Raw genomic sequence first — 22,173 nt, forward strand, 5'->3', positions numbered from 1 at the left:
ATCCCAAGTGATCTATTCTGTCTTGTGTCTCATACTGTGGCCAATCATAATACACCTGGCGAATACATCAATGAAAAACAACATTATTTTATCTTTATCCAGAGCGACTGTTAATGTGGCGTGCCCTTCGGAGGTGGAACATCCCGTTTTAAACGCACCCTCATCTAGTTGGGCTGAGGGTGACGTCACACAACCGGTATCTGTGATCCGCCGGTGTCGTGTAGTCACACGGTCTGCGAATCCAATCCCATTGCTCGGGATTTCGGACAGAGGCGGTGTGTGTGACCCACCTCTCTGTCCGCGTCTGCATCCGTCTGCGCCTGCTCTGCTCTAGCCGGTGCGCTCGTGATTCGGCAACCGGGGGAAGATGGCGGACCCGGCGGAGTGCACCATCAAAGTCGTGTGCCGTTTCAGGCCCCTGAACAGCTCGGAGGTGACGAGGGGGGACAAGTACATCCCTAAATTTCAGGGGGAGGACAGTGTCGTGATCGCGGTGAGTGTCGTGTCCTATCGTGCGATATAATCGTTTATTCCTAGCTTGGTGTTGCGCGAGCGGCTAATGCTAGCGACTTGCTGAAACAAATCTGATCGCGATCCGAATATCTGACATTGATATCAGTTACTTTATCCGGTCTGATAAAACACAAAACTGACGGCCTGATTCGGGTTTAAGTTTGACTTTTTGTTCATTTTGGTAATGTTTTCTTTGTTAATGTTGCAAGTGCATGCTAATCGTGTTAGCCCCGTATCTGCACATTCAACGCGGAAACACAGTCAGTTCCTTGAAACTTCAACGTTTGTTTATTACATTTATAAGAGAATTTAAGTTTTAAGCTTTTGTTTGTAAGGGGGTGTTTGATAAATAGATTAAATAAACAGAAAACTGGACATATGTGACTGTTTGTAATGTAAATACAGTGATAGTTCTCTATAACACATTAACATCAATGTTAAATCTTTGTATTTGAATAAAAAGTGTAAGTGGACACGAGGCTGCTCTAATCGAGTAAAATATGAATGAAAAATCATAAGACTCTCATTTTTTAAATATTTAAATCTATCTCTTACACCTTAAAATGTAATCTTGTATCAAAAAAAGCTGTTCGGTTAAACATAAGGCTTTGCTCCATTAATATTTGTCTGGGTTTATATGCAAACTATTCATTTATAATGTTTGGTCTTCTGCATATCCATTTCAACCATGATAATCTGTTGCTTGTCATAAACTCCAATCCTTTCTATTGTTGGACAACTTGTGGCATAACAAAAGCAAACACTCGATGTGGAAAGGCAAGCTCTATGGAAACCTATTTGGTGACCATCCCATGTATGTAAACACTGATGATTTCATAGGGCAGCTTTCTTTCCAGCATTTCCTGTTTAATTTTACAAATCTTTTTAATGTACGAAGAGGTTAAAGTATTGCTGTTTATGTGTTCTTGAAAGACCGGCTTTGTAACGGATATTTGTTTTCTGTTGTATAAAAGAGAGACCTTTTCTTTGTGAGAAAGTGAGAGAATGTCCTGCGAATGGAGGCTCTTTCATTCATACCCACTGTAATTTAAATAAGAAGGGAGTGTGTGTAGTTGAAATCCAGAGGAAGGTGAGATAATGCATTGGAAATAGAGAGGCCTCCACCCTGTGCAACCTCTGGGACTCTTGTGTGTCATGAAAAATAGGAATTGCTTCCATTAGAACTTTTGTGAAGTGTTCCTCGGGTCTTTCCGTAGTAAAATAGCTTTGATTGTTTCAGTATAGAAGGCGTACTTATGGGTTATGATATATTGACACAACTCATGACAGTGCAACATATATGGGTTATAAAGGCTTGCAATAAACCCTGTTTCGCAAACTAAGCCGTGAATGTTTAGTTTTGTAGACGTATAATGACGAATGCATGACGAGGAAATGTAAAACTTTATACTAGTGGCACGGTTGTAAAAGAGTTGTTAAACATTACTCTTCCTCCGTCATTCCCTATAGACTTTGGACATCTTACGTGATAGTGATTCATACTGGTATCATATTATAGATGTCATTTTTCTTACCTGTACATTTGTTTATATCAGTTGACCAAAATAACAATAACAGCAAGGAACTTTGCTGCCGTACCATAGGTGCAGCAGGGGCAATGATTTTACGCAGCGTCCGAAAATAGTCCCCATCTAGGTAACTTTCAGTGTGACCGGCACTAAGTTTGTGTAGCTGCAGAGCTGGGGACTATTTTCGGGCAGTGCGTATTATATCATTGTGCCTGCTGCACCCATGGTGGTAGGGATCCTTGATCATGAAGCGTTCTTGGTAATCCGCAGTATCTTGCAGTTTTTGTTCTGGCAGCTTTAATTGTTAACCAGTAGGTTAGCATCACCACAGGTGGATAGTCTCTGTGTATAGTTCAAGTGCATGAATGCTATACGTGTTGTTGAAAGCTGTTTTTAAACCATCATTTCCTCGGGGTCCTTAAAGTAGTCCCACAGTTTGTATATGCCATGGTAACCAGGTGTTCAGTGAAGACCATCTGTACCCCGGTGGGACCTCAGTCTGTCTGAGGTCCTAATGGTCATGATTGTGGTACAGCCCAGAATTGTCATTTATTGTTGTTTATTAGTGTACAATTGGGGTGAAAGCTTGCCTAAGGTAGACTTCAATTTGTAATGGTTTTGCCTCTGTAATAATGTTCAAACAAGCACACGGCTTAGTCTTTATTTAGTGTCTTGAAAGGGGTTTAATGAGTTTTGCAGGATTATGTTTTTGAAGTTGCTTGCTGTAATGAAAAACATGACATAAAAAATCAGGAATGAAGTGATACATGGAGTAACAATTTTTATTTTATTTTTATTCTTTCTTTCTTATATTTTTAGTGGATCAGGAGGATAGCGACAAAAGTCATAGTTTATTTTAAAGGTTACTTTTTTGTTGAGGGTTACCTTTATCATTATCTTTTTATCTTATTTTATATTAAATGCACGCCAAATTTTATATCAAGCCTAATTATTTTTATTACCACAGTAATTTACACTCTAAAAAAGTTGGGTTATATTTAACTCAGTATTGGGTCAAAAAGGTATGAATCTTATAATTGAACCTATGCTGTGTTGTTTCAATGTAAGGAGAAGGATGATGTTTTAACTAGAGATCAACCCATGGTTTTACTATAAGCGATGCTAATGTTTCAAGGTCAGGGGATGGCCAAACTGTACTGGTGATTATTATTTATTTCTGTTTTGCCGCTTTTTAGTGCCCATATTGCTATGTTTTTCCCTTCATTGGCATGCTAAAATGTCACACTAATTATAAGTGGATGCACAACATTTTTAAACTTAACAACATAATTTATTGAACCATCTTTCGAATCATATTTTTGTGCAGTGCACGGTATTAAAATAAAATATTTATAACCCATTGTTGGGTCAAATATAATGATTTTCTAAGTTAATTTAACCCAACTGCTGGGATAGTCCCTTTTTGACGCAGCGCTGGGTTGAAAATAACCCATCATTTTTTTTTTGTTAAGAGTATGAAAGTGTCTGAATGTTCAACTTTGATTAGCAGCCTGAAAAATAAAACATGCATTAACATTTATTATCTTAAATTATTTATCAGATCCAAGCAATGAAGCAATTTTAGCATTGTTTTCACTACAGGTTTGCATGGTTTCATAAACCAGTTCTGTAATAATGTTAGAGTCATGTCTCATTAGTTATTAATGGTAGTGGTGTAGTTTTGTTGTGCATTAAAGAGCAGTTTGATGTAATTTGCCTTTAATTTGTTAATTACAACAGTGATCTGTTATTGTTTTAATTTAGTTCCAAATTATTCATTGTCCACTTATAATTTTTGGGGGGGGGAGATTCGACTGTCTGTAGTTATTATTATTAAGATGATGATGTTTATTGTCTGAATGAGTGTGTCACGAAACTAATTAAAACAAACAAGATTTGTATGCATGATGGTTTGATAGTTATACAATTATTTATAATTAATGCAATATGCAAAAGAAATTCAGGGCAGCATCAATGCTTTTAAAGTGGCTATTTTGTGCAGTTAATGGTATCGTTTTTTATGCATTTAATCTTTTATTTATTCCTGAGCCTCGTGAGTTTGTAATGATGTATGTCTTGCGCTGTATCCCCTGTTTGGTTTAAAGGGTACATATAACAAGACTATTTTAAGAGGTAAAACACATCTTTGGTGTCCCCAGAGTGCGTATGTAAAGTTTTAGCACAAAATACCCCACAGATGAATTATTATAGCATTATAAAACTGCCACTTTGTAGAGCTAAAATGTGCAGTTTTGGGAGTATCCTTTATAATGCAAATGAGCTGATGAAATGCAAATACTGATCGCCATAATGGTGGTTTGTTGAAATTGAAACTCGATTGTGCTGTCAATTATTTTGTTCTCTCTCTTTGCACTAAATTAGGCAGATTAAAGGCGCAAAAGAGGATGTTTTTCGCCGACCGAGAATCCAAAAACGGTTACTGAGTTTTTTAAATGAGCGCATGCGTAAGAACAGCCTCCCGCCTTCACAGCTCATTTCTAGGGAACGCCTTCCTAAACTCGTGCACGAACGAGTGTTTGTTTGCCACAGGCATATGCTGTGTCGCGTCAGTGAATTCATTGTGTGAAATGATATGATAATAAACACATAAGACGTTAAAACGTTAGATCAGTCGAAGCTAACTTACTCCCATTTCAACTAGCATGTAGCAGACTGGTCACTGCCTTACAACTACAGTACAAGAACAACGTCAATATACCTGAATAACAGTACAACAATAATTACACCACAAAGAAAGAATAATCACTGTTACCTGTCGGGAAGAATTTTGCGAACTGCGCGTCTGTCTTGACACCTCTCTGTTCATTCATTGCTCTCCAGCGTTTAAATGTTTCTCCATTAACGACTCTGGTTACATTAAGTTACGTTCTTCTGACAATTTTCTCCTATTCCCAGCGGCTTTAAAAAAGTCTTTCTTTTGCGTCCTACTTCGAGTTTTTTCTCTTCCATGGTGCAAATTCGAGGAGGAAAGCAGGATTGACAATGAAAACAAACCGAAACTTAAGACGGAGTTTCATGCGCTATGCGCATGCGTCGCATGTGTAAAGTTACTGGAGCGCGCACGTATCTCACAAGGATCGTAATGGCAGTGATTGACAAGCCAGAGGGCCAATGATGATTGCGAGGACCGCAAGAGCAATTGGCTGATGTTTTTAAGGCCTTATCTTGTGCACAGATGACGTATATTAATATTATTACTTTCAGTGCACCTAATAAATAGTCTTTTATCATTTAGTAAAGACTGTTTCAAGTAATATTGCAAAAATGTATAAAACAAACATCCTCTTTTCCACCTTTAAGCGGTGGTATTATTGTAATAAGACCCGCTTTCTACATCACAACAGAAGCTAAATCTAAATGGCCTCGTTTTTCACATGCTTACCAAAACTAAGTTACTGGGTTGTTCTTTGTCACATTTTCTAGGATGATAGAAGCACTGGAGAACCAATTATAGTACTTAAACATGGAAAAATATATTACCTGGTAATCTAATAGTATGTGACCGTGGTGCAATAATGCTTCTTGTTGTCTCCTCCACAGGGTAAGCCGTATGTTTTCGACAAAGTTTTCCAGTCAAACACGACACAGGAGCAGGTGTACAAGGCCTGTGCTCAAGACATCGTCAAAGGTAAGAAAGGAAGTTCATGGGTTCTGTTTTTTAATTTGATTTAAAGGTGTTGGAACTTTAGAAATCTTTTATCTGTATGTACATACAGTGAAGTTTAATAACATTTCCCCCCCAGATGTACTTGGAGGATATAATGGAACCATTTTTGCTTATGGTCAGACATCCTCAGGCAAAACGCACACGATGGAGGTAAGACACACACAAAATCTTAAAGACAAATAAGTTGAATCTTGCACTGTTGTTCACTTTCATTGTAATTCATTTGTGTGATGAGCATATTCTTAGGTTACATTTTCACCATATTTATAATGAAATCAGTCCACATGCTGGCGGCTTTAGAAGCCCAGTGTTTGCCTGATCAAAAATAAATAAAAGACTGGGCATGCTGCTTTAAAATGTACCATAAGTAGTAGTTTAATTTATTGTACATTATAGCCATAGTTTTGTGAATGACAATAAGAATAAAATAGTAATAAATAAATGTATAGTACGTTAACTGCTCATTTTTCCGCTGTAGGGAAATCTCCATGATACAGATTCAATGGGAATTATTCCCAGAATAGTGCAAGATATCTTTAACTACATTTATTCTATGGATGAAAACCTGGAGTTTCATATTAAAGTAAGTCTTTTACCTTTACACACACTGTATTTCAATCACACTCTTTCACTTTCCCTTTTCTCTTTCATTCAAAAATGCCAGATTGTATTTGTTCTCTTAGTGGTGTGTTTGTGCTTTGTGACAGGTTTCATATTTTGAGATTTATCTAGATAAAGTTCGGGACCTTTTGGATGGTGAGTGCGGCGGTTGCCTCACATCTTGCTTTTGAGATTACAGCATAAACAATACAGCTAATAAAATAATAAAGCTGCTTTCATTGGGAAATAATGTCTTGCTTTCTTTCTCTTATCTTTGCAGTTTCAAAGACTAATTTATCTGTACATGAAGACAAAAACAGGGTTCCTTATGTCAAGGTGAGTTTCACCGTCAATCTATGAACACAGTCCCAGTGAGTTGGATGCAACTTTACATTTGCCATTTTTTTTTGTTCGTGTGTCTGCTTTTAGGGTTGCACTGAACGGTTTGTTTCCAGTCCAGAGGAAGTAATGGACACTATTGATGAGGGGAAATCAAACAGACATGTGGCAGTGACAAGTACGAATGCCTTTTTTTTTAGTGAATAATGTACAACAATATTCATACACAGATCCTGCCAGAAGACTGTAACATCTAAATCATTTATCACTGACTTGTTTTTAAAAACACAGCGTTATGTGAGTCTTTAATATATGGTGTGTGTGTGTGTTTCAGACATGAACGAACACAGCTCGAGAAGTCACAGTATCTTCCTGATCAACGTGAAGCAGGAAAACACACAAACCGAACAGAAGCTAAGTGGAAAACTCTTCCTGGTTGACCTGGCAGGAAGTGAGAAGGTGTGTTTGTGTTTGTTATGCAAAGCTAATGGATTTGATTCACAATGAAACATATGAACTGATTAAAAGGTATAGTAATATACAGTGAATGCCGTGTGCATTAATGTTAATGTCTCGCAGGTCGGTAAAACAGGAGCTGAAGGGGCTGTACTGGAAGAAGCCAAAAACATCAACAAGTCTCTATCAGCTCTGGGCAACGTGATATCTGCCTTAGCTGAGGGCACGGTGAGTCTCACACACTCATAGCTGTTATACTGTTTGTGGTGCTTATAGCTCCCATAACACACTGTTTCTGTGTATCTGATGTTAATCTGGAGTACCTATAGAGTCGTATTACATCCTTTATATCGCCGACGAGTCTTTAGTTTTATCAGATTTATAAAAGACAGATCAGCTTTACAGATTCTTTCCGATATTGTATGAAAAAATTTGGAAGGAGGAGTTACGAGCTGCGGGAGGAGCGCGTCACGAGTCATGCAACACTTTATACAACACTGGATAACTTATGATTCACTGCATATTTGTGTCGTTTATATAATATGCACTTACGTGCCGATTTCCAACATAACACAGAAGTCTTACTAAGCACATGCAACTCATGACCCGGTTGAGACTTTTCAATGAAATCCAGCGTTAAGCACACACGCAAAACTCTGCTGCTACCCACACACTTCTTCTTTCATGCCATTGTTGAGTCTTGATATAAAACACAGCTATTGCGTGAAGTGATGCCGTGACTTCCAGCATCCTTGGTTCTCGCTCTCCTGCTGATTTACGTTTTCTGGGGGAAGTGCCCATAAAAATAATTGATTCGTATGGCTTACCCCTGAAACTTTCCGAAGCTTGTATGAACCCTGGCGAAGTGCATTAAGTAAAGAAATACTCTGTAACACGTTCAACTGCTTTTTTGACACTTTGCCTTTGTTTAGCATGAGGAAACAACCTTAAACGGTGTTAAAAAGTCAGAATGCATGAAATATTGTTGACCCTCCTTAAAGTGTTTTTTTTTTTAAACTATCCTAGACATTATGATCGATGTCTGTTGGTCTAATTCTGTGTTTCTCTATCTCTCTCAGACATATGTTCCCTACAGAGACAGTAAAATGACAAGGATTTTGCAGGATTCACTGGGTGGGAACTGCAGGACCACCATTGTCATTTGCTGTTCACCCTCCTCATTCAATGACGCAGAGACCAAAACCACTCTCATGTTTGGACAAAGGTGAGGAAACGCACTCGGATTGTTAATTTTTATCACATTGTCACTCTGTGTTCATAATAACGAATTTTGCTTGTATATGCAATTATTATTATTATATGGCTCTCTGTGAAGTAAATGTACACAGAGCCAGGGCCTGAAGTTAACTTTTTTGACCACCAGCCACTGTGGCAGGTGGATTTAGAAATCCACCTGCCACAGAGACTTTTTACCAGCCAGTTTTTTTTTTGCCCGAATAGTGAATTATAACACTGTCTTTATGGTATGAATTAAATATAATTTTTTTCAGAGCTACAAAAGTGAATTTCTCTTTGTCTTACGTTGTTTGATTAACATTAATGACACAGACTTAAGTAGTTTAATTGAGGTTACTGTCTCTTTAAGACGAACACAGACTGGTTTTTGACTCTCTATACATACACTTAAGACATAAAGAAATGTTTTATTAGAAAATGAATACTGTTGAGATCATTTTGTTTGTATGTGCCCTGTCAAGAGCAGAAAGATTTTATGTACGCATGCTTTTAGGAACGCATATCTCCGATGTGCCCTATTGAGTCCCCTTAAACCGGCGCACGCACACAAAGACAGAGGGGGCACAAACTGCGCACATTAACGCCGCACATACGTTGTTTTTCATTACTATATTCGCAAAATGTATGTTAATGTACTACAGTATAAGGCATAGTAGCGCAACTCTCTCTAAAGTTTACACATCAAGAGCTCTGATCCGTCACAGCAGCACTATACATCTGTGCAACTGTGATTGTACAGTAGCATATGTCAGCATTGCATTCTCATCCCATCTCACCAACAGTTTAATACTTACTCGCACATCCAAACGTAGTCAGAGAAGTGCCTCATCTTCTTTCCAATCGCATGAACGTTGCGAAACAGCAGTCGCATTCTCTCAATGAATTTGCATCGGTGATATGCGCAGGTTGATAAGAAATGAGCGGGTGCCGGTTACGAGTCATCCAAAAATATTTTAATGATATTCAGGCCGCGGTCAGTCAGTCGAGTTTAAAAACTATTTCGAACAATTGCGGGCGGGGCGGGTTAGTTGAAAATGTCGGTCGGGAGTGGGTTGTTTATACAATGACCCGCGCCATCACTGATTCGCATTGGCTACCCGCCAATGTGGCTGGTAGATTGACAGTGTTACCCGCCAATTGCAAAATCCACCCGCATTTGGCGCGTGGTCGGGTGTTAATTTCATGCCCTGCACAGAGCCATATGCATCGATTTAGTTTTCTGGTTGTGGGTGCCCGACACAACATCACCCAACGCTTATTAGGTTGCTTAGCAACAGCAGACGCTACGGGAGCACCAAGCGCTTTGGAAAGGAGGAGAAAAGCGGCGTAGCTGCTTTTTCTGCGCAGTTTTCGACACAAAATGTGAAGTTACACGTATTCAGCTTATTCATCAAAGCATTGTAGATATTACAACTCACGAAATCCACCAATCCGAGGGGCTCCTGAATTTGATTAAAATTAATTAAGCATATCTGGCATTTTTCCATGGGTGCTTGACCATTTTGGTGGGTGTGTTGGGCCCCGAAGCATCCATGGGATCTGCGCTTATGCACCGAGCTGCTCATAATGCAGAAACCCCTTCAGACTGACACATTATACACTGATCTGCATGAAAACAACTTAACCCTACAACTTTATGGGGTGGTGTCCCTGACAGGGCTTATTTTAAATGCATTCTTTAAAAACATCTTGCATTGACACATCTTAATATATATAAGTGCCATTGTTTTGTCTCAAGATGCACACAAGTAATGTTTTTTGTAATGTATGTTTGTGGAAAACAACTTTAATGTCCGAATATAACTAAGGCCTAGTCCTGGATTAATCTAAAGCCTGTCCAGGAAACCGCCCACTATAAGAAAATGGTAAAGAAATGAATTGTGTGAAACACTGTGTGTGTTTACAGAGCAAAGACCATTAAGAACACAGTGTGCGTAAACATTGAGCTGACGGCAGAACAGTGGAAGAAGAAATATGAGCGAGAGAAAGATAAAAACAAAAGCCTTCGCAACACCATCACATGGCTGGAGAACGAACTGAACCGCTGGAGAAAGGGTCAGACACACTAACAGATGTGAAATTTGACTTGTCTGCACACATCTGTCTGCATTCATTAAAGGCTTTTTGTGTTGTGTTTCCTGCAGGTGAGAGTGTACCTAAAGAAGAGCAGTTTGATAAGGAGAAGGCGAATGCTGAAGTGTTGGCGCTGGATAACACGATAAATAACGATAAGTTTGCGTCCACACCAAGCAATCCTCCCATGCCGGGCATGCTCGGCGCTCGACTTACAGATGCAGAGAAGGATAAATGTGAGGCTGAACTCGCCAAACTTTACAAGCAGCTTGACGACAAGGTACACGCGTACATTTACATAATCGACTTTTGCCTTAGTTATTTTGCAGTTAACTGTATTTGTAGTTGCCACATGCTTGGGATATAATTACCATGGTAAAGCCAGTGTAACTGTGGTTTCTGTGAAACAACCTTAAGGGGATTGATCACACAAAAATAAAAATTACCCCATGATCTACGCACCCTCAAGCCATTCTTAATGTTATATGATTGATATTTTTTCAATCGATAAACACAATCGGTAGGGGTGTCACGATTCTCCAAATCTTTGATTCGGTTACATTTTTGATTCTAAGGTCACGGTTTGATTCGATTCTTGATTTTTTTAAACATTTTTTATTTTAAATAGAAATCGTGACACCCTTAACAATCAGAGTTATATTAGAAATGTCCTGGCTGTTTCAAGCTTTATAATGGTACTTCTGATTTGAAGCCCAAACAAAATAACTTCACAGAAGTAATTCACTTCAAGGGCTTCAGGGGGTTAATAAATGCCTTCTGAGAGCAGATGATGTGATTTTGTAAGAAAAAATTAATATTAAAACTTTACAAACTAAATAACTAGCTTCCGGTAATGACCGACGCGCATTCGAGAGTGTGTTTTCAGCATAAGACGTAGCATATGAGATGTAGTTACGAACATGGAAGCGCAAAGAGCAAAACGAGAGCAAAATGTCTATAATACGCTACTAAATACAACATATGGCTTAAGGGTAATTAATTCATGGGGTAATTTTCATTTTTGGGTGAACTATCCCTTTAAATACACTTTTTTCTAAAAATGTAATATATTTTTGTTACTGTAGTCAAATTTTGTACTACATTAGTGTGATGTTTCATTTTCATTGTCTTCTTCAGGATGAAGAGATTAATCAGCAGTCTCAGCTGGTGGAGAAGCTCAAGCAACAGATGTTGGACCAGGAGGAGGTTAGTGGTGGTCTATCTGTGCATTTGGGAGGAGATGTGCATTTCTGTGGTGCTTCATATACCTGCAAAGAGTACAAAAAATATGGCCCTATTACATGATGTATTAGGGTGATTCTCACGAAATCCAGATTTAGAAGGTGTCCAGCATCAGATATTTTTTAAAAGCCATTAAAGGCAATTTTTTTCTGCACATATAAGATTAAGGTCTGAACTTACTATAACTATTATTTTTAGAGGATTTAAAAAATATTTCCTATAGAATTATTTACATTTTTTAGATTATCATTATCAAAAATTACCATTACCGCAACATATTACATTAAATATATGCATTTACAAACTCATGTTTCGGTAATGAGAACTAAAAAGTTGTCTAGGTACTGACAAACAAAATTTCAACTTTTATCTGGAGAGAAATAATAAGAACTGCTTATCTGGTAGCCATCTTGAGTGTCACAGTCAATTATGTCCTTTCCAACTATTTTTTTTTTTTAAATGTTAGTTCCTCGAGGGGTTAAATAATGATTGAAAATTGTTGCGGAGGATGAGAAAATTTTTCTTTAGACAGATTTTTTATTCCTTATTATTGTCTCTCCATTTACCAATGATCACCAAATACCACATGTTTCTTTACTGTAAAAGTTTATAGTATAACATGCACTAAAGCTTTTTATTTTTAGATTTTTTAATTATAAATATTTCCATGTCAAAGAACCCAAAATTTCCCCCTTAAATGTGTAAAAACAACAAAATTGGTTTGTATGATGTCATTTGAAATCATGTGCAAAATCGTACACGAAGAGATGTTTGTAACTGTATGCTTCTTATTTTGATACTCTTACTTTGCATTTACTTTTTTAACAAAATGTTTCATGACACCTCATAAGTCTAATTTCGCGAGAATCACCCATTAGTGTCCTAAAGTTGACCGTGTCAATTAAATTGAATTAAATGAAAAGCCTTTAAATCGAAAGCTTCATAAATAACATAAACAGTGAAGTTTCACCAGACCAATTATTAGTGATTTGTGTGTCTCTGACCATCTTGAATATATCCAATTTATGCATATATTTAGCTCCACCCATTTGTGATCAGATCCCAAGATGAGGATTAATACAAGCTGTAAGTGGGCCCTGTGGTCTTATGTATACAATATGTTTACGTTTGGATATGTTTCATGTACATTCCAGCTGCTGGCTTCATCACGGCGAGACCACGACAATCTGCAGGTGGAGCTGGCCCGTCTACAGATGGAGAACGATGCATCTAAAGAAGAGGTGAAGGAGGTGCTTCAGGCCCTGGAGGAGCTCGCTGTAAACTACGACCAGAAGAGTCAGGAGGTCGAGGACAAAAGCAAGGAGTTCGAAGCCCTCAGCGAAGAACTGAGCCAGAAATCTGTGAGTACCAAACAAGCGATTATTCAAATATCCTGCCTCTTATGAGATGAACAACAGTAAACTTATGAACGAAACCCCTGTGCCTGCATCAGAGCACCCTGGCGTCCATAGATTCAGAACTGCAGAAACTGAAGGAAATGGCCAATCATCAGAAGAAGAGGGTGACTGAGATGATGTCATCACTGCTGAAAGACTTAACAGAGATTGGGATTGCAGTGGGCAACAATGATATCAAGGTGATGCAAAGTCAAAAGCATTCATTGTGGTGTTTGGGTTGTTAGTAGATTTTGTAGAAAGGTTTTGAGAATTGTGATTTTCTCCAGCAGCACGAGGGCAGCGGTCTTATAGATGAAGAGTTTACTGTTGCCAGACTCTATATCAGTAAAATGAAGTCGGAAGTTAAATCCATGGTCAAACGCTGCAAGCAGCTGGAAAACACTCAGTCGGAGAGCAACAACAAGATGGACGAAACTGAGAAGGAGCTGGCGGCATGTCAGTTACGCGTCTCACAGGTGCCATTTCACATACCAACTGCCCCCCAAAATCACATGTTATATAGAAACACTTACTAAATATTAATGTCGAATATTAATTATTTGATGTTTTGCAGTACGAGGCAAAAATTAAATCGCTGACGGAGTATCTGCAGAACGTAGAGCACAAGAAGAGACAGCTGGAGGAAGATGTTGACTCGCTCAATGAGGAGCTGGTCAAAATCAATGCACAGGGTATACATATAGATTAATAAATACATTCAAATGTATAATATACACAATAACACAACCACTGTTTATTAAAGTAATGCATGGTGTCTGTGTGTGTGTACAGAGAAAGTTCATGCTATGGAGAAGGAGAGTGAGATACAAAGTGCCAATGAAGTCAAGGTAAACACACAAACACATGCTGGTTCAGTTTAAACAGTAAATGATGAATCTATATATTAATGGGTTTGTTTGTTTGTATATAAAGGAGGCAGTCGAGAAGCAGATCCAGAGTCACAGAGAAGCTCATCACAAACAACTCAGCAGTTTGAGAGACGAGCTGGAAAACAAAGAGAAACTCATCACCGAACTACAAGAGTACGACACACACACAAACACACAGCATCACTCATTAAAACCTACAACCACGTACACACTTCATGGGGAGAATGAGTCTATCTACAGACAGACACTTTTCTTTAAAGGTCACACATTATGCCAATTTTTACGAGATGTAATATAAGTTTTAGGTGTGCCTAGGATGTGTCTGCGAAGTTTTAGCCCAAAATACCCCATAGATCATTGTTTTATAGCATTCAAAATGCCCCTATTTGGGTGAGAGCAAAAAGCCCTGTTATCATGTGTGTACCTTAAAAAGCAAGTAAGCTACAGCTCCTTTCTCCCATATCAACAGACAGTGAGCGCTTTCTTTAAAAATAGATCTGATTCTTGTGAATACAGTATGAGATAATAATATCTTTAGCCACATAAGTGCTACAATGTGCTAACAACCAAATTTAGAAAAGATTTTAGGTAAAATTAACCAGTCTGTCAGTGGCCATGGGTGGAGCTTTATCTGTGTGACATCACATTAACAAGAAAATCAAAACAGCATGCCTAATGAGACTGCTTTGGTTTAATGGGGATTAAAAAGGAGTGGGTGGATTTTTTTCAGTGTCACACACTGCCAACACACATTTATGTGGATTTTGCATGATATGAATCCCTTTAATGTCTTTAATGAACTTTATTCTCTCTCTCTCTCTCTGTAGTCTAAATCAGAAGATCATCTTGGAGCAGGAGCGTTTGAGAGTGGAACATGAGAAACTCAAATCCACCGACCAGGAGAAAAGCCGCAAACTACATGAGCTCTCGTATGTCTTTAGCAAACATACTATCATTTCTGTTTAAAGGGATAGTTCATCCAAAAAACATAAAAAAGAGTTTCTGTCGAACACAAGAAGAAATTTTGACAAGTTTTGGTAACGACACAGTTTACGGTGCCCACTGACTTCCATAGTAGGAAAAACAAATACTATTAAAGTCAATGGGTACCATCAACTGTGTACTTTCCACCATTTATCAAAACATCTACTTTTGTGTTCCACAGAAAAGTCATGCAGGAATTCACGCAAATGGGAGTATTGGGTCTCATTCACTAAGCATGCGTACGCACAGATTTGTTTGTAAAATGTGCGTACATACATTTTAACTTACAATCATGATTCAACAAACACTTTTATACTAAAATTAGTTTTTAAATGTATGCAAAAATGTAAGAAAAACTTAGACCACATGTACGCAATAATCATGAACAAGGAAAAAATTAAATATACAACACTGATATATATTATAGGGTTCTTTTTCCTTGTTCATGATTATTGCGCAAGTCTGGTCTAAGTTGTTCTTACGTTTTGGCAAACATTTAGAAGAAATTTTAGTATGAAAGTTTTTGTTGATTCATGATTTGTTAGTTAAAACGTCTGAACACACATTTCACGAACAAATTTGTGCGCACGCATGCTTATTGGATGAGACCCAGTTTCTCCTTCATGCCATCCCAGATATATATGATTTCCTTTATTCAGTTGAACACACATAAATAAGTTCATATTAAAATTGTTTCTGATTATTTTTATGTTAAATATTACACAAGTTAATCGTCTTGAATATAGGTCCATATGACACGTACATAACATGACGTTTGACATCACATAACCCAACAATATACAATAGCGCACACTGATTACAAGAAACGGTGAATGTGCCTAATACAATTACAATAAACATCCAGTTTAGAGAAGTTTGTATTATTTTTATACTGAGAGTTGTATTAACTGCTTGTGTGTGTGTATACAGTATGATACAGGACCGCAGAGAACAAGCCAGACAGGATTTGAAAGGCTTGGAGGAGACTGTGGTAAGTGCATTTTCTTATCTCAGCACCAGAGGGCGACTGTAGATAACAGCATTGTTCACGTCTATTTACTTGCAATATTTATGATGTCATTTACTTCATTTATGTGTCTGTTTGTGTTGCACGTTTTAGGCCAGGGAGCTACAAACTCTACACAATCTCAGGAAATTGTTTGTACAGGATCTGGCAACTCGTGTAAAGAAGGTGCGTGGAAATTTGTGTGGCATGTTTTTTTATAGATTTTTTTTACATCTTTAAAAGCTGAATAAATAATGCATGGATTGTTACGGTACATTCACACACATTCTCGTTTACTTTTAATGGGTGACGTCATGCCTTGCCGAACTGAATTTAGGATCCATCAGAAGTTGAACATTTCTCAACATTTAAAGCTCCAACTCGTGTGTATGCCAATCAAATCGTCTTATGCAAAAAACCTAGTGCAGCCAATTACAATTATGCAAGACCAGAGCATGTGTTGCGGCCACTGTGATTGGTTGTTGGCCACGATTCAGACAAGCCTTCCGTCAAGCGTTAACGCTTTTGCCCGGTTTGAATGTAGGACAATATTTGGCCAATATACAACTTTTTGAAAATGTAAAATCTGAGGGTGCAGAAAATCGCGTTTAAAGTTGTCCAAATTAAGTTCTTGGCAACACCTATTACTGATGATAAATAAAGTTTTGATATATTTACAGTAGGAAATTTACTAAATATCTTAATGGAACATGATCTTTACATAATATCCTAATGATTTTTGGCATAAAAAATCGATAATTCTGAACTATACAATGTATAGTTAGCTATTGCTACAAATATATCCGTGCTACTTTAGACTGTTTTTTGTGGTCCCGGGTCACATTTGTGTTTCAGTTATAAAGTTGATTATGTACATTATAGAGTGCAGAGATGGATTCTGATGAAACTGGTGGAAGTGCTGCTCAAAAGCAGAAGATCTCTTTTCTGGAGAACAATCTAGAACAACTTACCAAGGTCCACAAACAGGTAATGTCAACCAGAAAGTCATCCATTCACAAAAAGATCGTAAAGTGTGCACCACCTACAAACCCGCATTACTTTCTGGTTCCTTTTTAATATTTAACTTATTTTAATTTTTTAACTTTTTTCATTTTCTTTCGTTCTTTCTTTAGCTGGTGCGTGATAATGCAGACCTGCGTTGCGAGCTTCCTAAACTGGAGAAGCGTCTGCGGGCGACAGCGGAGCGTGTGAAGGCTCTGGAGTCTGCGCTTAAAGATGCCAAAGAGAACGCAGCCCGTGACCGCAAGCGATACCAGCAGGAGGTGGACCGCATCAAAGAGGCCGTGAGAGCCAAGAACATGGCCCGAAGAGGACACTCTGCACAGATAGGTAAGCACACACTTACATAGCACCAATGACCTAAATCATGATGAAATTGCCTGGATTCACTTGTCAGGATTCATTTATGTCAGGTTTTTTTAAAGCTGTGATTTTCTTTTTTTTTCTCTGGCTTTAGCTAAACCCATCAGGCCTGGACAGCAACCTGTAGCTTCTCCCACTCATCCCAATGTGCTACGTGGAGGTGGCGGCGGCGTCCTCTACCAGAACAACCAACCAGTTCCCATCAGAGGAGGTGGCGGGGTCAAACAAGAAAAGAGGTTTGTGTAGTTTCCATGCAGAAAACAAAACAGAACAAGGGAATTTGCGGCAGCACACCTATTCACTATTAAAGGGATAGTTCTGCCAAAAATGATATTAAACCCATGATTTACTCACCCCCAAGCTGTCCGAGTTGCATATGTCTATCGTTTTTCAGACAAACTCATTTTCGGATATTTTAGAAAATGTTTTAGATCTTTTAGTTGATTAAATGTGAAGTTACGGGGTCCACGACCTTCAAGTCCAAAAAAAGTGCGTCCATCCTTCACAAAATAAATCCAAACGGCTCCAGGATGATAAACAAAAGTCTTCTGAGGGTAATCCGCGCGGTATTGTTGTAGAAATATCCATATTTAAGACGTTATTAACGAAAATAACTACCTTCCGGTAGCGCCGCCATCTTAGTCGCGTCCCCATTCAAGATCAGAGCTTTACGCAGCCTAAGGAGGCTACTCTGCTGCAGGGGTGCAAACTTGTCACCTTTCGGCGAAATTCGCCGTTTTTGATCCAAAATAGGTCATTCTTGTGATTCGTCTAGATCCGATGAGTTTTTAAAAATAAGGGGTGAGGGGGTCTGCGACAGGGTAGCAGTAAATGAAATTATGAAAATCATGTCCAGCTATTGTGGTAATGATGTCAGTTTGGCGGGTTATGTTTTACAATTTATAGTCACCTCATTTGCTGCCGAAGTTTAAGCAGTCTAAAGATTGAGCGCACACACTTAACTCGTAGTATTTTCTCATTCGAGGTTACACGCCCACGTCACGTTGCTGTGCACGTGGTCATAAAAGCTTAACATTTGAACACCGCAGGTTTTTTTTTTTTTTTACCGCAGTTTTAAATTAAGTGATTTTAAGCCGTTGAAACACAAACAACAGTGCTATATGCGCTATATACCTGTTTCTGTTTGAGAGGAGCGTGGAAGCCGCATATCCGCTTCTCATTAAGCTTGTGAGTATTTTTGCCGCTATATTAGCCTTTAATACACACATGCGTCAAAATTCCCAGTTTTTGCAATTGTCCTCATAAACACGACAATTCAGGGCTTAAGAGAAAGTAAACAGCTAAAGGAGAAAACACATGTGTAACAGTCTATTAGATCCAGAGTCGGACTTCGGTCTTAAAGGGGAAGTTACCTAATTTTGCCCCTGTCTGTCACTCGTGTTAATCAAACAGTATTGAGAGAAAATCTCTCACTGCTCTTAACTAAATCACCTTTCTACCTTTAATAACATTTGTATGTCGAATTGTACATGAGTTTGATTCGAGTTGCTCGTTCAGGGTTCATATTCTGTATTAGAGCTATGACTGTGGAACAGAAAAAACCCTAAATTATTTGTTTGTGTGTACTGCTAAATAATAATAAAAATGCACATTTCTGTAACACTTTACAAAAAGGTTGTTTTTGTTCACATTAGTAAATGCATTATGAACGAAAAATTAACATTTATATTGTATATAAGCATTTATTAATTCTTCTCACTTAAATTGTATATTTTTTGTCTGAAAACTTAACCTATTTTTCTGAGGTAATTTTGCTCATCAAAAAAAAAAAAACATCTTGATTTAAGAATTTTTAGATATTTTTTTACTGAAAACAAGACAAAAATACTAAGTAAGAGAGTCATTTTTTGCAGTGTAGAAATGTACTTTTAAATGTGCAAAAGCCAAAGAGTTTTACCAATATAATCTTTTTGATAATTTAATCCTTAAATAAATACGTTTGTGCTGCTTTTAAATAATACAACATCTCAAAATATAAATAAACAAAACAAATTGAGTCTTCAGGTTGTGCTAGTGAGGAAATTTTGCCACAGATTAATAAAATTTGAATCTTTAATTTTTAGACCTTTATGAAAGTAATTCATTATTAACAATAAGCCATTATGATATGAAAGTGAGATATAAGCATTGCTACAGTAATCAAAACCTGGATTTCCCCCTTACTTTAAAACACATGCTTAGTTTGTGGTTCATTAATATTTTTATGAAAACTCAACAACAATTAAATAAATACAATCTTATTATATTAAAGGACGAAATTTTAACCTTTATTAACCAGCATTCGATTGCTCTTTTTCTTTTGTCATTGTTCTGTCAGGGTTGGCAGATTCACGTAACAAAACCAGCCCAATGGCCATTCAAAATTAGTCCAAAAGCATCCCAATAACAATTCACAGCCCAAATACCAACAATTATTGTACAAAATCCTTCCATCTCTAACCCGCAGAAAAACATCAACCTGCAGAAACACAGTTTAAAAGTAGCCCAATTCAGAACTCCGCCAAAAGGCAGAGGACCTGGCAACGCTGCCTTGCTTTTAGCCAAGCTGGTCACGCGGTGGGAAGAAGCACATGATAAATGTGCAATTTGTGTTGTATGAAGAAAATGTGCCTGACTTACGGACATATGCAGTGGACACATGTCCGAGCTGTTTGATGGTGGTGCAGGAGGAGCATGTGACGTCACAGACTAACTAATCGATAATGAAATTCGTTGACAGCGTATTTAATTAGCGTTTTTTTTTTTTTTATCGATTAGTTGTTGCAGCCTTAGATGCATCTCTATTTTTGTCATAGTCCATTCTCACTCCATATGAATAGTTGTGCGTATGGGGTATAAACTGGTTTATGCATTATTTCACAAGCTCGAATTAACATGTAATCAAAAGGAAATGAGAGAAAGTTTTTTTGGCATGCTGTCCAAATTCTAGCATCGTACTTTGAACTGCAGTAACATAGTTCTGACTGTTTTATTTTGTTTTGCTTTTTTTTTAGTTGAGGACAAGTTCAACCCACACTACCGATGATGCAGAATGCAAGACATCTTCATGGAAAACCGTCATTCCATTAACATAATTCCTCTTGTTGGCGTACGCAGTGGGATTTCTGAGTATACATGTTCATGACTGTACAGTTCCACTCCCACAATCTGTTATGTTTTCCCTCTAAAGCGAATTATTTTATGAATTTTGCACTCTCTCACACACAAATGCACTATATATAATAAAATGGAAATCAAGAAATAAATGTAAGTAACTAATGCAGTGCAAATGCAATCACCTTTATCAATCTGTACTGTTGTTCAATGAGTCCGCTCCATGTTAGGCTAAACACCTCAAAGGCTGTTTTTCTTAGGAGCGAATGAAAGAAAACAAAACATCAAATGAGCCATCTGCCGTCTCCAGCTGCTCCCTGCGCACCTGTAACCTCTTCAAGTTCAGTTATAACGACTGCCCGATATCTGCAGAAGAGCTCAGTCCGCTCTTGACTTACGGGTCAGTGTGTTGAAACTGTAATGAGCTTGAATAGCAAATATCAGAATAGATAATATACATGAGCTGTTTATTGATGTTTAAATGGATCGTCTGTACAGTATCACTACAACTCCGATATTTCTACATGAAGTACTTAAAACAGGTTCAAATGTCAGGGATTACAGTTGTTTGGGAGTAGGGCAGGTGTTATTTTGTGATCTAATGGATCTTTAAATGGGAATGTGGCGAAGCTTCTAGACACGAAGTTCCCTCACACAGTTTGGTAATTCTGTAAGGAGCTCACAATTTAAACTTATGACTGCAAAGGCTGATGGTTTCTTAAGAAACTAAAGTTTGATTGAAGGTTGTTCTGTCTTGTTTTCGCATAACATCATGTTTTGAACTCCCTAAATGTTTTTTAATATTTCATTCATATCTGTATTTCAAATGTTCATGTTTACCTGGAGTAAGATGCTGGGTTTGTTGACAACTGGAAGTCATGTGACATCATTCCTTGTCTGTTCCGCCTCTGTTACTGATCAGCCAATCAGTTTAGCAGAATATTTCTATCTACCCCAGATTACGTCTCTCAGAGTACTTGTTGCGTAGTTGGAACTGGAAAATGTATAACCATCTATTATTTCTTTCAATTTAGTCCCAAATCTTTTGAATTTAGATGTTTACACTCCTGATATTGGTAAAGAACCTAATGAAATGTAAATTACAGGACATGACAGCCTTTGCATTATTTTCAAATGTGTTGCTTTCTGGGTGTTTTATCTCTTTTAAGCATAGGACCATTTAAATCACTGTTGCGTTATTAGTCCTAAATTCATCCCCTTTTTTTGAGCATGAAGGATAATAAATTGCTGAACTCCATACATTCAATAAAAATTGAAAATGAAAAGCTATTTTTTATTACTGTGTAATAGTAACTCCATTACTGATTGACAGAAAGTTTCCACACCCGAACAGGTACTGGTTCATTCCAAGAGAAATAATGTGATTTTGGGAAATTCTGGTGTAAGGTGAGGGGTGGAAGAGAATGAAATGACTTAAAACACTTTTCTCGATGGACTGCATGACGTGTGATTAAATCAATATTCTGAAACATGACGTCTCCTTTCTCTTTTTGAGACCGTATGGGGTTGTTTCCCGGACAGGGATTATCTTAAACCAGGACTAGGCCTTAGTTTAATTAGGAAATATAACTAACAAACATGCCTATTACATATTTAATATGTTTAAACTGAATGTAAAGAATCCCACTGTGTTTGCATGCTAAAAATCATCTACATTTTAAACTGGAACTTCATTCCCACT

General features: G+C 37.7%; 1 protein-coding gene across 2 annotated transcripts; it reads left to right on the forward strand.

Moving 5' to 3' along the window:
* The first annotated feature begins 156 nt into the window (after positions 1 to 156).
* On the forward strand, positions 157 to 21,961 carry kif5ba (kinesin family member 5B, a). 2 transcript variants are annotated; one of them, XM_065262164.2, is made up of 26 exons: positions 157 to 493; positions 5,604 to 5,691; positions 5,807 to 5,880; positions 6,209 to 6,313; positions 6,438 to 6,486; positions 6,611 to 6,666; positions 6,760 to 6,847; positions 7,004 to 7,128; positions 7,249 to 7,353; positions 8,205 to 8,350; positions 10,289 to 10,437; positions 10,527 to 10,735; positions 11,593 to 11,661; positions 12,852 to 13,058; positions 13,151 to 13,294; positions 13,382 to 13,570; positions 13,669 to 13,786; positions 13,887 to 13,942; positions 14,028 to 14,137; positions 14,812 to 14,913; positions 15,899 to 15,959; positions 16,089 to 16,160; positions 16,857 to 16,961; positions 17,108 to 17,324; positions 17,452 to 17,593; positions 20,372 to 21,961. In XM_065262164.2, the coding sequence occupies exons 1-26, from the start codon at positions 368 to 370 to the stop codon at positions 20,373 to 20,375; spliced, it is 2,916 nt and encodes a 971-aa protein (XP_065118236.1). In that variant the 5' UTR covers positions 157 to 367; the 3' UTR covers positions 20,376 to 21,961. The 2 variants fall into 2 exon arrangements, with proteins under 2 accessions (XP_065118236.1, XP_065118238.1); XM_065262166.1 differs by having other exon boundaries at positions 159 to 493; positions 13,385 to 13,570.
* The last annotated feature ends 212 nt before the right edge of the window (positions 21,962 to 22,173 follow it).

Source organism: Paramisgurnus dabryanus, chromosome 6, assembly GCF_030506205.2.
Source record: "Paramisgurnus dabryanus chromosome 6, PD_genome_1.1, whole genome shotgun sequence".
In the NCBI taxonomy this organism is placed as follows: domain Eukaryota; kingdom Metazoa; phylum Chordata; class Actinopteri; order Cypriniformes; family Cobitidae; genus Paramisgurnus; species Paramisgurnus dabryanus.

Coding starts and splice junctions, on each gene's coding strand:
- kif5ba (XM_065262164.2), top strand. CDS start 368: ATGGCGGACCCGGCGGAGTGCACCATCAAAGTCGTGTGCCGTTTCAGG. Junction 6,848..7,003: donor CAGACATGTGGCAGTGACAA/GTACGAATGCCT, acceptor TGTGTGTTTCAG/ACATGAACGAACACAGCTCG. Junction 15,960..16,088: donor AAGGCTTGGAGGAGACTGTG/GTAAGTGCATTT, acceptor TGCACGTTTTAG/GCCAGGGAGCTACAAACTCT.